A 14345-nucleotide genomic window follows, 5' to 3' on the forward strand; every position below is an offset into this window, starting at 1 on the left:
TGTCAACTGTGGGTTGTTGGAATGGCCCTGCGTCCCGAGGTGGCTGCTGCTTTCATTATCTTTAGGGAGAAAAAGGAAAACTGTTAACTTTCTCACCTTAGTTCCTTCTTTTGTCCTGAAACTAACTCTGGCTTTTTAGAGGAACAGAGTCACAGCAGACCTTTGCCATTTAAAATTCCTGGCCTTCAGGAACCCTCAGTTTGTCCAGCTGACTGGTCATCGAAAGCAGAATGACCTACTCCAGTCAGTGAGGGGCAAACGGGCCTGCAGGCCAGTTATTTCTCACTAATTTTGATTCAAGTAAATGGACACATCTGAAATAGTATAGTGCTTTTAAACATACACTGGTAAATTAAGCTACCTACAGGGTCCACGATTCTTCAATAGCAACATAAATGCGCTTTAATGTTTGTTATAGAGGAAGCCCTTTGATAGCCTTGGAGGCAGGCGCCTGTCTATTGCGATCAAGCCTACCTATTAGGCTCTATTGACTGAGACATCTGTGTCACCGCAAATAAAAGACTCTTATTGATTTTCTTAACTGCTGTTCACTTCCTGTCCATGTTTCGAAGGCTGAAATCTTAATTATCTCAGATGCTTATTCAGTGCCTTCACATGCTGACCTCTCCAAGCCTCATTGGCATTTCATGAATCAAGTGCTTGTAGTGGAGCATGTCAAGAAGACAAAGCTGGGTCCCCATGCTTGTCCTTTAATATCACCTGTAACTTGGTGGCCTAGTAGATGTGTGTGCCTTAAAATGATGACTGTATGGTGGTACTTCTGGAAACCTTATTTATTTAGCATGTAATCTCTTGAATATAGTTAGAAAAAGTAAACTGATCTGTATTTGACATCTGATTGTCATCCAGAGTGTGTGAATTCTAGTCCTTAACTATGCAGTGTACAGCTACGGAGAATCTGATGTTGTATGTATAATCTTATTGGTCCCCAAGTTTTAGATCATGTTTATCTAATAGGACTTTTAACTTTAAGCAGCCAAAGTTTTTGTTTCGGTTGAGGTCTGTGTATATATCCCCCTAGTGCCCTGCACGTTTTCAAACACATGAAACAAAACCTGACTAAAAGCTGAAATATTGAGCCTAGGATATTTGTGTATCTCCCAACGTGTTTGCATTCTAGTTACTAACTGTAACTTATGAGTTACTTGTGTTCTTCAGCTGGAAAATATATTTCAAAATTGACATAAATTAAGAAGCTTTAACTACATTTGTTCAACCCAGGCAACGGAAAATAACCTATCATAAATTCTTTCAAAAATGAAAAACATTTTATTTTCAGGGCAAAAAAAATAAACATTCTGAAATGTTCCTAGTATTCTGAATCTAATACCATAAATATCTTAGTGCTCTCAGTTAGGAGATTCTCTTTGGTGGAGAATTGTCATGGCAATGATTTTTGACACTTAAAGATTGTTTATTGCTTTCCCTGGGGAATGTGAAGCCCCACGTTAAACAGCCTGGCATTTCGTTATTTTTAAGGATTAGCCATTTAATGTTTACTTTTATTCACAAAACAAAACAAAGAACTCCCACCTTTGGAAGTCTGCAAAATACCTCCTCCTCCTCTTAATTCCTCAGTCCTTGGTGCTATCAGGTAAGTAAAGAGTGAGCGAGATTGCATTGCAGTGAGGTAACATGCTGCATTGTGGCGTCAATAAATTTCTGGGCTGAACACTGACACCACTTGCTATGGAAGATGTAAGTCACATTTAACGATACTTTAACACTTAAGCGTAGTTTTTTATTTTAGTGGTTTATGCTCTCAAGCATTAATAATGATTTGCCTTTCCACTAGCCTCCACTTAGATTTAATAAGGAATTCATATTAATCATTAAAAGAAAGGGACATGATTCTTCAAGATAATCAAATATTGACAGGTTAGAAATAGCTTTCTGCCTGGGTTCATTGATATAGGTTATGTGATATAAATATTTATTTCTTTTCTGTCACTCAGAGTAAATGCCACCAATTGATTCAGCATTGATATAGTGTCAACAGTTCATAAGAAACATTTGACTGGCTTGTGTTTTCCGATTAGTCTCTGCTCTATAAAGTGGGATTTACTAAATCTCTCCAATTGTCTGCTCATAGAGTGTGACTGCTTTCTGAAACCATTATTGCTTCGATTTGTGAAGCAAAGGTCTGGTGATAGGACTGGTTTCTGTCAGACCTTTACATATAAAAGTAAGATTAATTGAGCATTTTTGTTTTAATGATTTATAAGCGATAGGTACTGATTCTTCTTAATACAGGCAGACAGTAAACAAAGAATATTTTCTTTGTTGATCCATAATTGAATTCCATTTCATTTTCCTCATTAATTTCATTAATATTATATTAAATCAAACGTTTTTTAGAAAGTTTAACATTTAGTCATTGGAATGAAGGCATTGTTTTTCTGTAATCACTTTTTGATGGAGGATTCCTTTTATTTCCTGCTTGAAAAAAAACATAAGGTATTTTTGGCATGTTTTATTGAGCACTATAAGTCAGTACCACTGATGTGTTTTCTGAATGTGTTTTTCCCACTTCATTTGTAGTGCAGTATCATCTGTTTAACATTGGCCCTTGATTTTAAACTGATTAGAAATGGCCCAGTGGGTCAATTTAAAGGATTAAAAAAAGTGCAGTTACTCCAGGGATGTATGACTTTGACCTTTGCATCTCTAAAGTTGTCTTTCCTCTGTTTTTAGAATTTGTAGGAGAGGGTGACAGTGTTTTTGTATTCCTAATAAGTCAAGTATAAATGTACTGTGAAGTCAGAAATCTAGAAATAATTCTAATCCTGTTACAAAACTGTTGTTTTGTGAACTTCAGATACCTTAAAAAAAACTTCCTGTGTTTAGGAGAAAAAAAAAAAGGAGGAAGAAAAATAGTATTCAACGTAAAATTAGCTTTAAAAACTGTCCTATTACCAATATATAAAACACGTAGCTTCTTACAGTTCATCTTAGGTCTGACCTAAATATGGACGAGAGTGTGTGTGTCCAGACTACGTGACAGCTCAGCTCCCCACACCAACAAAACCTTCCCGCCCTTCCTGGTGCCCCCCGCCCCCCAGCAGCATCAGAGCCCAGTGCCACTCATGGCTCTCAGGTCATTTGCCAACATGGCAGTTGACACGTAATTGTAACTCTCAGGGTTTTTTTCTTCTTCCTCCCTCACATCTGTTATTCTGCCTTTTATTTGCTTTTGTTTTTTTTTTTAGTTGAAACAAGGAAACTGACTAATACTGAAAAGTTATTTGGTATCTTTAATTGTATAAAAACTTCCTTTTACTTCTTATTTAAAGAGCTATGTGATTTCTCTTCTTAAAAACAAACATTGTAGTTGATGAAATTGCTTTTAACTTTTGAGTGCCCTTCAGTTGATTATTTTCCTTCCTATGGGCCAGTGACCATTGATGGAGAGGCTGTCCCTCCATACTTACCCATGAGATCAACTGAGATCGCAGAGCTGAGTATCCTCAAAGACTGAATTCTCACCTTGACTAGTTACATGACACAAATGAATTGGGTTATAAGCTTAAAATGCTGTAAAAATATGACTTTTATGTTACCCGATCTCAACTGTAATATTTAAATACTGTACTTTGTAGGCTTATAAATCCCACTTTTGTATCATAACGAGCACTGTTCCTATGTTTCATTTTTGAAAAGTTGAATTAATATGCTTTTCTAAACTAAAAAAGCAGATATGTTGTTAGCTATTTGTTTATCCCTTTAACGATTGTTTCATATTTAAGATCAATGAAAGTAACCCATTTTGATCAGAGATATACAATTCTTTTTTTTTTTTTTCAGATATACAATTCTTAAAATTTGTTGTAATCAGTTCATAAGCTTGACCCTAATAGTTTTCCTTTTTAAAACTTTTCTGACATGATTAATACTTATATTCTCTATAAAAATTAGAAGGTTCCCATAGGCAAAAAGATCTGATATTTTTAAATAGAAAAATCTACCAGTCTATTTACAGTATAGGCAGATTTCTATATAAAACTTTAAAACACTGTAGAAACACTTAATTTTTTATGGAGACTGTTTTTTGAGTGACATAGTTCTAGAACTTACTCTTTAAAACCATTTTTATCTTAACGATACTCTTACAATCTTTCTTATTATCTGAGGGATTCCAAATTTCCACCCTTGAATTGCCTAAACATTGTATCGGCACGCGCATAACACTTGTCTGTACACACACACCCCTACGCCTTATACAGCATCCGTAACATCCCCATATCGCTGAAGCTTTCCGCTCAGCCCCTGCCTTTTTTCTGTCTACCACTCCTGGTTAAGTTGGCATGCTAGGTGGGTGGCTGCTCCACTTTTCTTTTCAGCCTAGGGGTTTTAAAGGTAAAAAAAGACTGATGTTGGGATTATAATCATTGAAGCTACTTAGAGACCTACCCCTTTGCCTTTTCTGCCTCCAGCAGAATATCACAAAATCAAGCCCCCTCAAAAGTCCTAGGTCTCTCACAGTATTTTATTTGAATGTGTAGTATCACTGAGTCTTCATATTTTTCTAAGAGGAAACTACTGTTCCTTTTACGTGGAAAGTTCTGATGGTGTGGTGTAGATGGAGGGGATGTAATCGGACTGTGACCTCTCTAAGGGCCCAGATCCTATAGCTGCATCCAGCTTACCCTTAAACCTCATTGCTGCTGCTAAGTCACTTTAGTCGTGTCCGACTCTGTGCGACCCCATAGGTGGCAGCCCACCAGGCTCCGCCGTCCCTGGGATTCTCCAGGCAAGAACACTGGAGTGGGTTGCCATTTCCTTCTCCAATGCATGAAAGTGAAAAGTGAAAGTGAAGTTGCTCAGTCGTGTCCAACTCTTCACGACCCCATGGACTGCAGCCTACCAGGCTCCTCCGACCATGGGATTTTCCAGGCAAGAGTACTGGAGTGGGTTGCCATTGCCATCTCCGAAACCTCATTGCTACCAGTTCAGAATTTGTGGACGTTGAATGAACTTTCTCCTAGAAATTTACTTCAGGCCGTGATGAGGATACAGATTGTTCAGCAAGTTACTAGTACAAATTAGGTTGTTGCAGTCATGTTTAGGCTACCTTGAGGAATGTTTTCAAGGAAGTAGCCTATTTGTACCCGCCAGTATATACTGATGTTTACATATGTATATTTTATACTGTTTGATCAAGGTAAACCCAGTAGCAACTCTGCTAGTTTGTTTAGCATCTCAAGTTACTTTATGTGCAATTTCATGCTGCTTTAAAATGTATCATTTGGTCCAGAATAATGAGATTTTCTTTTCTTCATGCCACATATTTTATATAAGTTGAAATATGTTTTATTTTCTGTATTAGTGATTTAAAGGAAATGAGGAAAAGAATTTCCTTCAAAAAGAAAAATTTTTTCCAATTTTTATGACTCATCTGTCATTTTGCCTCTGACCCTAAATGTAGTAATTAGCTGATTGCAAATTACATCAGTTAGGTTGAACTACAATTAAGTTAGGTGCTGAGATTGACCTTTATACATTAATCTGTCAATATTCTTTTACAGTTTGGCGGAATGGCTTGGAAAGGAAGCTATTTCTGTTACTTCCACTGTATTCCTAATTATCACAGCTCTCTGAAGCTTCAACCTCAGAAATGTATAGAAGAAAAATATTTCCCTTGATAAATGGAACCTTGTTTTATTCCATTGGTGAAAGTTTAGAGTAGAGCAAAATATTTAAAGCTTTACTATAATGGTCTGAAAGCAAACTATTTTTTTTTCCAGGTGATACTAAATTAAAAACTCCATCCATTTTTTGCCCATGCAAGGCAGTGCAATTCCCTGGAAATTGATTTTTTTTTCAGGGCTTACTGTGGCTTTTCGCAACCTTTAGCTATATGGAAAATAACACTTTATTGAATCCACTTAGTGAATAAAGTTGGCAGTTAATTTTTAAGCAACTGGACCAGTGTGTAGAAAATTACTGAATACCTTAAATAGAATCTGACTAGTCTTAAAGCCATTTGATAAATAATTACTTAGGGAGTTGTTTCAAACTCCAAAACATTATTTTGTGAGTACTAAAATAATTTCAGTTCTATTCACTATACAAATGAGAGTAGTATTTGTGATATAACAGTTTTACAGAACCTGGGAAAATGTGCACAATAGAAATAGGAATAGAAAATGTATATAACAGATTAGAAAAATGACTTTAGTTTATATGAATCACATGCTTACTTGTTTTCCTTTTATGCATTATAACATTTTACTATATGTGCCTTTTAAAGTGCACTGATTTGGCACTTTTCCATAAGATTTCTACCCAACTATTGCTGGGTACTAATTTATCATTTTCCCCCCCAAAAAGCAGTGTCAAATCTAGGAAAATCATTAACATTATTCAGTTAGTTTGTTTAATGTTAATTAGAGGGTCACTTGAGGAGTTTTCAGGGGCTGATGTATTTACAGATTGTGCATTGGATTCCTGGGTGGGAGGGTGTGTGTCTTGCCGAGTCTGACTTTGGTTCTGTGCCGTGCTGTTTGGCGGCTGTTATTGTAGTGCTGGAGACTGTTCTTATCGGTATCTCTGACCTGACCCTTTTGAGCTATGTTATATCATTCCATTTTGACACCTTTTATCAAACTTTAATGAAATGACCCAGGCAAACAAATTGTCATTAAACTTTCCATCACTTTGTCCCTTGGTATCGTCTTTTATAAATTGGACAGCAAATGTTGTATTGATCTTCTCGTTCTTGCAGCTGAACTTGAAATGACCCAGACTGCTTGTTGTTTATGGCCCAGAGTTGCTTTTCCTTGACATTTCCATCCCCAGCATGACACCCTTTTTGTTTTTCTTTCTTTCTTGTGGAGATGAATGAACAAGACATACGGTATCGAGACACTCTTGGTCATGGCAACGGCGGCACAGTCTACAAGTGAGTAGTCAATTTTGTTTAAACTTTCTATCCACTTTTGCCAAATGTGGGTACCCAAGTTCTCCACGGCAGAGATTTTTAAATGACCACCAGCACTTAGATTTTATTTCCACATGTGATTCCAAAATTCTGCAAGGCATCTATTTTCTCAGGAATTGCTTGGAAAAGTGCATTTATATTGCCTTTTTAATATTTCTGAGTCTGCATCTCTCCTGGGTGAGCATTTAGTAGTCCACCATTAGCAAGTATACCTTTAACTGGCCTGAAGTTTAATGCATTTTTTTTTCACTCTTTAACACCATTATTTTTTTTTTTAACTTGCTAGCACCCTATGCTAGCCCCCCTGCCTGTTTACACCTATGCCCAGTGGAAGACAAACCTTATAAATACCGTGGCTTTGCCCTGTGTCGACACTTAGTTATTAAAAAGCCTCTTCCTGTTGTGTTTCCTCCTCTCCTCACCCTACACCCCTGAGAGAATTTCTACACACTGATGAATATGTTAAGTTATAAAATTCTCCCAAATTCTGGTTGTAGTGATCTTAGCCTAAAGGAGTATTCATTTTCATATTAAAAAATGCTAACCGTAAAAGATACTTCTCTCGACAGGGAAATCTTTCTCATGAAGTAGTGCAAAGTTTAAACTACATAATGTGATATCTGGTACTTAATAGTCTGCAATGATGTATGAAAAATATTCCACTAGGAATTAAAAAATCCATATTCTGTAAGAAAGCCCTGAGGGAGTAATAAAGCTTTCCTCCAGAGAGCTGTTTTCCATATATACACTACCCCTGCATCACATTATAATTGTGTTTTTACCTTAGATATTTTACTATTGATATTAATATATATTTTCAAAGTTGTAAAATAATTAATTTATATTCTTATTGGTTACTGATTTTCTTAGAATTTTGAGTTCTTACTAACCATGTGAATATAGCTAAAAATTGCCCTGTTGCCCTTGAACATGAAAGGTCATATCCTAAAATTCCAGAATATCCTCAGCTCAGATGCAGCCGTGGCATAGAACTAGATTTCTCAGGTCAGAAGCTCCTTCAGAGTTATCTGATCCAGTTCCCTCCCTAGGGCTTCGATTCTCTCTGTAGGTAGAGCCAGGAAATGTCCTTTCTCCTAAAGGAGCATAGTCCTTTAAGAAGATATGTTTACATATTTGGGTGGTTTTCCTATAGATGACTGAGTATGGTGAGTAGTTGGTCTGAATGCTAGTTGCTTCCACTGTGCTAATTCACATAATTAAATAATAACACATTTCTTTCACAATCCTTGGGTCTTACCCTCTTGCCCTTAAAATGTGTGATGCTTAATTTGTCTAAAGAATTTGAGGCTACCATTGTCCTTTCCTGGATCTGTACTATCAGTCCTTCCCATGCAACCCCTGCTGCTGCTGCTGATGCTGCTGCTAAGTCACTTCAGTCGTGTCTGACTCTGTGCAACCCCATAGATGGCAGCCCACCAGGCTCCCCCGTCCCTGGGATTCTCCAGGCAAGAACACTGGAGTGGGTTGCCATTTCCTTCTCCAGTGCACGAAAATGAAAAGTGAAAGTGAAATCGCTCAGTCTGTGTCCGACTCTTCGTGACCCCATGAACTGCCGCCTACCAGGCTCCTCCGTCCATGGGATTTTCCAGGCAAGAGTACTGGAGTGGGGTGCCATTGCCTTCTCTGATGCAACACCTAGTACTACATAAATAGCATTTCTTTGTCCTGGTCTTCTCCTCCTCACTCTTATCTGACTTGACCTTTTACCCTGTCCTGAAGGTTCTTGGGTTCAGGTACCATTAGAAATAAGAAGGAACATGTATACTCGAATTGCTTCTCTTGAGTTCCCTAGAGGGAGCAGTTTTCAAAGTCTCAGCCTTTCTTCTTCTTAATGCTTTTATGCTAATGTTCAGGTATAATAAAACAGAAAAGTTTTCTAGCAACTCTTTGAACTTCTTTTATTGGCTTCGAATAGAATGCAAACATATTTGTTTAGACGTCTAACCTACTTATTTGTGCTGTTTCACCAAATGTTTGACTCTCGAGCATGTTTATATTTTTAAATTGAAGGCCTGTTGTGAATTTACCATCCTGGTTTATTCTAGAGAGGAGAAATCATAAGACCAAACCCCAGCAGATAATTTTTATTGGAAATAATATTCTAGGTGTTAAAATTTTAATCTTTTATCTTAAAATAGGTATGCCCATCCCGCAAGGGAAAATTAAAACATAAAATTATGTCAGTGTTGTTTTTCTTTAACTGTTACCCTTAATTGTAGTAAAAACATAAAAATTGCCATCTCAACCATTTGTAAGTCTACAAATTGAGTACATTCACATTGTTGTGTAACCATCAACACTGGCCATCTGCAGAACTTTTTTGTCTTGCAAATAATTTCCCATTCACCTGGCTAATGCTTTTAGCTAAGAAGTGTGGCTAGATGTTTTCTTTTTATTAGAGTCACAGTATCCAAGAGAGGGTTCTTAGTGCGAGTTTTTTAATTTGCTAGGACGCCGCAGTGACATTAGCAACTTCTCCTGGGTTTATTTAGTTGGCTTCCATTGCTAATGCTCAGAACACATTGTAAGATTCCGTATGTTTTTGACAGTGGTTGTTTATGGAGGGTGAGTAGCGGGATCATGATCATTTCAGTATTTTATTTTATGTCATAGATTTCTTATGAAAAGAAGACATTTCACTTATTGCCTAGGTGATTCTTAAGGAGAGAGAACATGAAGATATAAAATTACATAACTACTTGTCGTTGATCAGTTCAGTTCAGTTCAGTCGCTCAGTCATGTCCAACTCTTTGCGACCCCATGGACTGCAGCATGCCAGGCTTCCCTGTCCGTCACCAACTCCCAGAGCCTACTCAAGCTCATATCCATCAAGTCATTGATCATTGATCATTGTCATTGATCATTGGTCTTCATTTCTGTCTGGGCTTCAATTTGTGGTGTTCAAGTATTTCTGCCTTTTAGTTCAGCACAAAGAAATGGTATAATCATCAAGAAATGAAAAGCCACTTTACTAAAGTCTCTATAAAACTGAGTGTTTGATGTGTTATGATTGACTCTCTTCTATAGTAAGTTTACCTTAATGGTGCTGACTATAAAAACTGTGATTTTTCAAACAAAAATGATTACATTACAGGCTATGCTACATAAACTAGATGAAGAAAATATTGGAAAATCCACTCATTGGTAACAAAACTGCCTAATGGGCCTATTTATTTTTTTTCTTATAAAGAATAATAAAGCTAATAAATGTGAAGCAAAAGTTGATATTTCAGTCTTATTTGCTCCACTTGAGGAGATGTTGTAAATTTCAAAGCATATGCTATTGTGTAACTGCAATATATATTATTTAATAGTTGATCACATTTTCATCCTTTAAGTTTGGATATTCTCCTCAGTTATACAATATGAAATTCTGGGCCTATATATTTGAACCAAATGTGGATCCTGTGTATAGCCCTCTGGTGAACTCTTATTATGATAGCGATCCAGCCAGGTAATTTTAAATTGTGGTATCTCTTGGATTATTAGTTTGAATGAAATGGATCAGTTCTAGGAGAAGGAATAATTTAGGAAAAGTAAATGAATGTACTTTAACTGCTTCATTTTCTAAAGTGGTACACGTTGCTCCAAAAACTAAATCAGGAAGCGCACATGTAGTATTCCCTTCTGATAGATTCACAATAAGTTCTGAAGACTTAGAGGAAGTAGAAAACAGTATGTCTTGTGGTTAAGTATAGGGACTCTGAGTTTGAATTCTGCATCTGCCACTAACCAGCTTGTGTGACGTTGGGAAAGCTACATAGCGTCTTCTATCTCAGTTTCCCTATGCATAAAATGGGGATAATACTAATACCGATCTTATAAAAGTGGGCTTCCCAGGTGGCTCAGTGGTAAAGATTCTGCCTGCCAGTGCAAGAGACGCAGGAGACATGGATTCAGTCCTTGGGTTGGGAAGAGTCCCTGGGGGAGGAAATGGCACCCCACTCCAGTGCTCTTGCCTGGAGAATCCCATGGAAGGAGGAGTCTGGTGGGCTGTAGTCCATGGGGTCACAAGGAGTTGGACAGGACTTAGCGACTGAGTACACATCTTACAAAATTACTGTGAGGTTAAATTAGATGTTCCATAAAAAAGGCTTAGTACTGTAACTGACACTGAATGCTCATTGTACTTACATGAACTTACTACTGTTCATGATAGAAATGAACAATGATAGAGCATTAATCCCTGGGCTTCCTATGCTTACTTGGCCATGCGATTCTATTTTTGAGAAAGGTCTGTAAATATCTCACAGAATTAAAGTTGTATTGAATTAACTTTGAGAAATTGTACAGTATGATACATAATGTATTTCTGTGTTTCCTTTTGTTCTTTAGTTGACTTATGAATATGGTTTATTATTATATCATATATTATGATTTTTCGAAGCTTCAAGGTATATTCTCTTTTATCGTAGTTTACTTTCAAATTGCTGTAAGACAGCTGGTGTGATGGCAAGCCTCTTTTACCACTGGTGGAAGCTAGGGCTCACATTCACGCGGCAGAGCCAGCACGTACGCGGCATCTCTTCCTTTCACTCTCTTTTTCCCTGAGGCAGCGTTTTGTCAAGGTCAAGCAGAGTCCATTGCATTTACTTGTATTTTCTAGTGTACCCAGCACAGTCCTAAGGATAGAAGAGATGCTCTATACATGTTGGCTGTAATGAGAATGAGGCAAGTGGAGGTTTTTTCCAAGCAGGTTTTAGCCGAGTTCTTTAATTAGATCCTCCCCATATCTAGCTAGTTTTAGGTGCTGCATAATTTTGAGCCTGCATAATTGTTTTAGAACATTCACCAAGAAACATAAGGATTTCTAAACTAAAAACATATGTTGAATGGTTAATTTTCTTTCACATATTTAAAACTGAGTATTTGGTATCCACTAACTCAACATTCTAGTTACTGTCCTTTTTTCTTGGAGAGTAAGTCACGTGGAAGTCAAAGTAATTAATAGGCCCAGTTACTTTGAAAACGTTCTATGATAATGAGTCAGGCACTCAGGTTTTTTGCTCCTTCAGTGCATTGTTTGAAGGAGTCGTGTAAGCTTTGGGTTCAAAAATGAAGTAGTATCTACCTCTTAGGACTTAGGCCATGCTAAGTCAGTTAGCCAACACACACTTATGGATCGTATGTTCTCTTTTTCCTTAATGCAATTATTCAGGTTAAGACTCTTGCTGTCAGCTTTCTGGACATGTATTCTAATCTCAAGGTATTGGAAAACACTAGTGAACTTTCTAAATCCAGCTGCTTCTTACGGTAAAGTTAAGAGTGTAACCTGGGTTTGAGGTAGAATTTTCTCAGTGGTATAATCAGTGGCATATATGCTAACTACATGGTGTTTCAAAGATTGGATATATACCATTATTTAGCAACTAATTTGGCCATATCTAGAGATAAGAGAAGAGAGAAGGGTTAATAGTTCTCAAAGGTGTTGGTCTTGCCTTCTTTCTGTTGTCTTACCTATATTATGAAATATTCGTTGGGCAGTAGGGTGGGGATGGTTCTTGGAGATGGTAACTCAGATCATGTGTACTATTAAATTGTATTCTGCCCTTGTGATATGGCTTAAAGGCCAACTAAAACATTACATTTTTGTTTCAGGACTGGAATTGTATCAGCCCATTGCTGATAAACATGATTTATTTCATGAAAATTAGAAGCTGTGGTGATCAGTTATAGAAAATGAAAAAATATATGAATTGATGCCTAATTAAATGCTATTTAGTAAACAAAATATTTTAAAACAGGATTCCTGAAGGGAAAGCACAACCAGGAGAGTCCTTGATGTAAATATTGGGAACCACATAATACCGAGAAAAACTCTGATTTCCCTTTTCACCAAACAACCCAAAGGTGCCAAACCAGAAACAGTCACAGGCCTGACCCCAGTTTCTGTAACAACTGCATCAGTGACCCCACTTCTTTTTGTTTTTTCCCTGAAGTGCATCTTGTAAATTAAGAGTAGTTTTTAAATGGTTTTGATATTGACCCAAGAGCTAGGGTGATTGTTTGATTTATTTTAACTTTAAATTTCCAATCAAATGAAGTGCCTTTTCCTTGCAGCCAGGATTGTATTTTAAACTAGCAAATACGACATCATCTTAATGTAAAATTAAATACTTGTATATGGCTGAATTGTATGATAGTATCATGTGACAAGCAAGGATATTAAGTATTTTCAGAAAATCAATAGGCATTTGTCAAATAAAATTAGTTGTGCACACCCCCCTCTCTCAGCGTTCACTGTCACAGGTTTGTTTGGTACAGTGGTGTGCGTTGTCTTGATCAGAACCTGAAGAGTGGACCGAGCCCCTGACTGCGCCTCTTCCGCCTTTGCTGCCCCACCTCCACGTCCCGTAACTGCACACGTGCTCACATCCATTACAGCAGTGATGGACTGTCGGCATCCAGCCAACACGACAGGATGCCACGGGTCGCTGAGCAGAGGTTTTCAGACTCTGTTTCCACCCGAATTAACTATTATTGAAATAGTTTATTGAGATTGAAGTATTGATCATTTTCTGCTAACCTTGGCTTAAGGGAAGGAAGAAGAGGCGGGGGTATTTCTGAAAGACACTAAATTTCATTTTAAAAAATCTCATTTATTTAGCCTTTTCTTCTTCCTGTTTTATAGCCCTTATTGTTTTATTGCTTGGAAAAGGGTATCTTGGCTTTATTTTTATGACAGTATAATTATACTTCAGAAATACACTTGATTACTATGGGTAACAAAATTGTTCTAGTATATTGGTTTGGCCAATATTGCTATACAAACAACTTTTCAGTCAATTGAGTCTGGTAAAAATCAATACATTATGGTAATATTTCAAGTAAGAATTTGCTGAATCGAAGTATTTCAACCCTATCTCCTTTCAGGGAAGAATAGTTTTGAAGTAGCAAGACTTCTTTCTAATATTTTATTTTAATAAAAGTGCTTTCTTTATAACGAAATATAAAGTCCTCAGCAGAAGTGGTTAAGAACAGATAAGCATTAGCACACTTCTGTTTTTATAGGGTGGAAGAGGTCTAGTTTCCATTAAAATCTATCTTCTGGGTGCATTAAGAGCGTAGAGCATCCGGGTTTGACTTTGTCTCGCAGGGTGTAACTTTTGGATTTTCGTGTCTAGTTCTGGGTACTGACTCCAGAGAGAGATGGACAGTTCAGAGACCACTCAGAGGAGCGTGGGGAGAATAAACAGGGGCCTGGGACATTGTGCATGTCCAGTCTTCCTTCGTTCATTAGTGGGTGCCTTCTGAGCATGTGCCGTGTGGAGGGCACTGTGTCAGCTGTTGGGGAGAGCAGGCTCTCATCGGCCTGTGTCCAGATGGAGGGAGACGTCTTGTCGATAGGTAAGTGCAGGGCCTC

The 14345-nt window shown here is 37.4% G+C and overlaps 1 protein-coding gene across 6 annotated transcripts in view; it reads left to right on the forward strand.

Moving 5' to 3' along the window:
- MAP2K5 (mitogen-activated protein kinase kinase 5) overlaps nucleotides 1–14345 on the forward strand; it is a 261289-nt gene that overhangs the window by 52968 nt on the left and 193976 nt on the right. For all 6 annotated transcript variants that reach the window (XM_043470889.1, XM_043470888.1, XM_043470885.1 and 3 more), the window contains one exon: nucleotides 6858–6922. In XM_043470889.1, coding sequence (XP_043326824.1) covers nucleotides 6858–6922 — 65 coding nt within the window. The remainder of the gene's footprint in view (nucleotides 1–6857; nucleotides 6923–14345) is intronic.

This window comes from Cervus canadensis, chromosome 6, assembly GCF_019320065.1.
Source record: "Cervus canadensis isolate Bull #8, Minnesota chromosome 6, ASM1932006v1, whole genome shotgun sequence".
Lineage (NCBI taxonomy): Eukaryota > Metazoa > Chordata > Mammalia > Artiodactyla > Cervidae > Cervus > Cervus canadensis.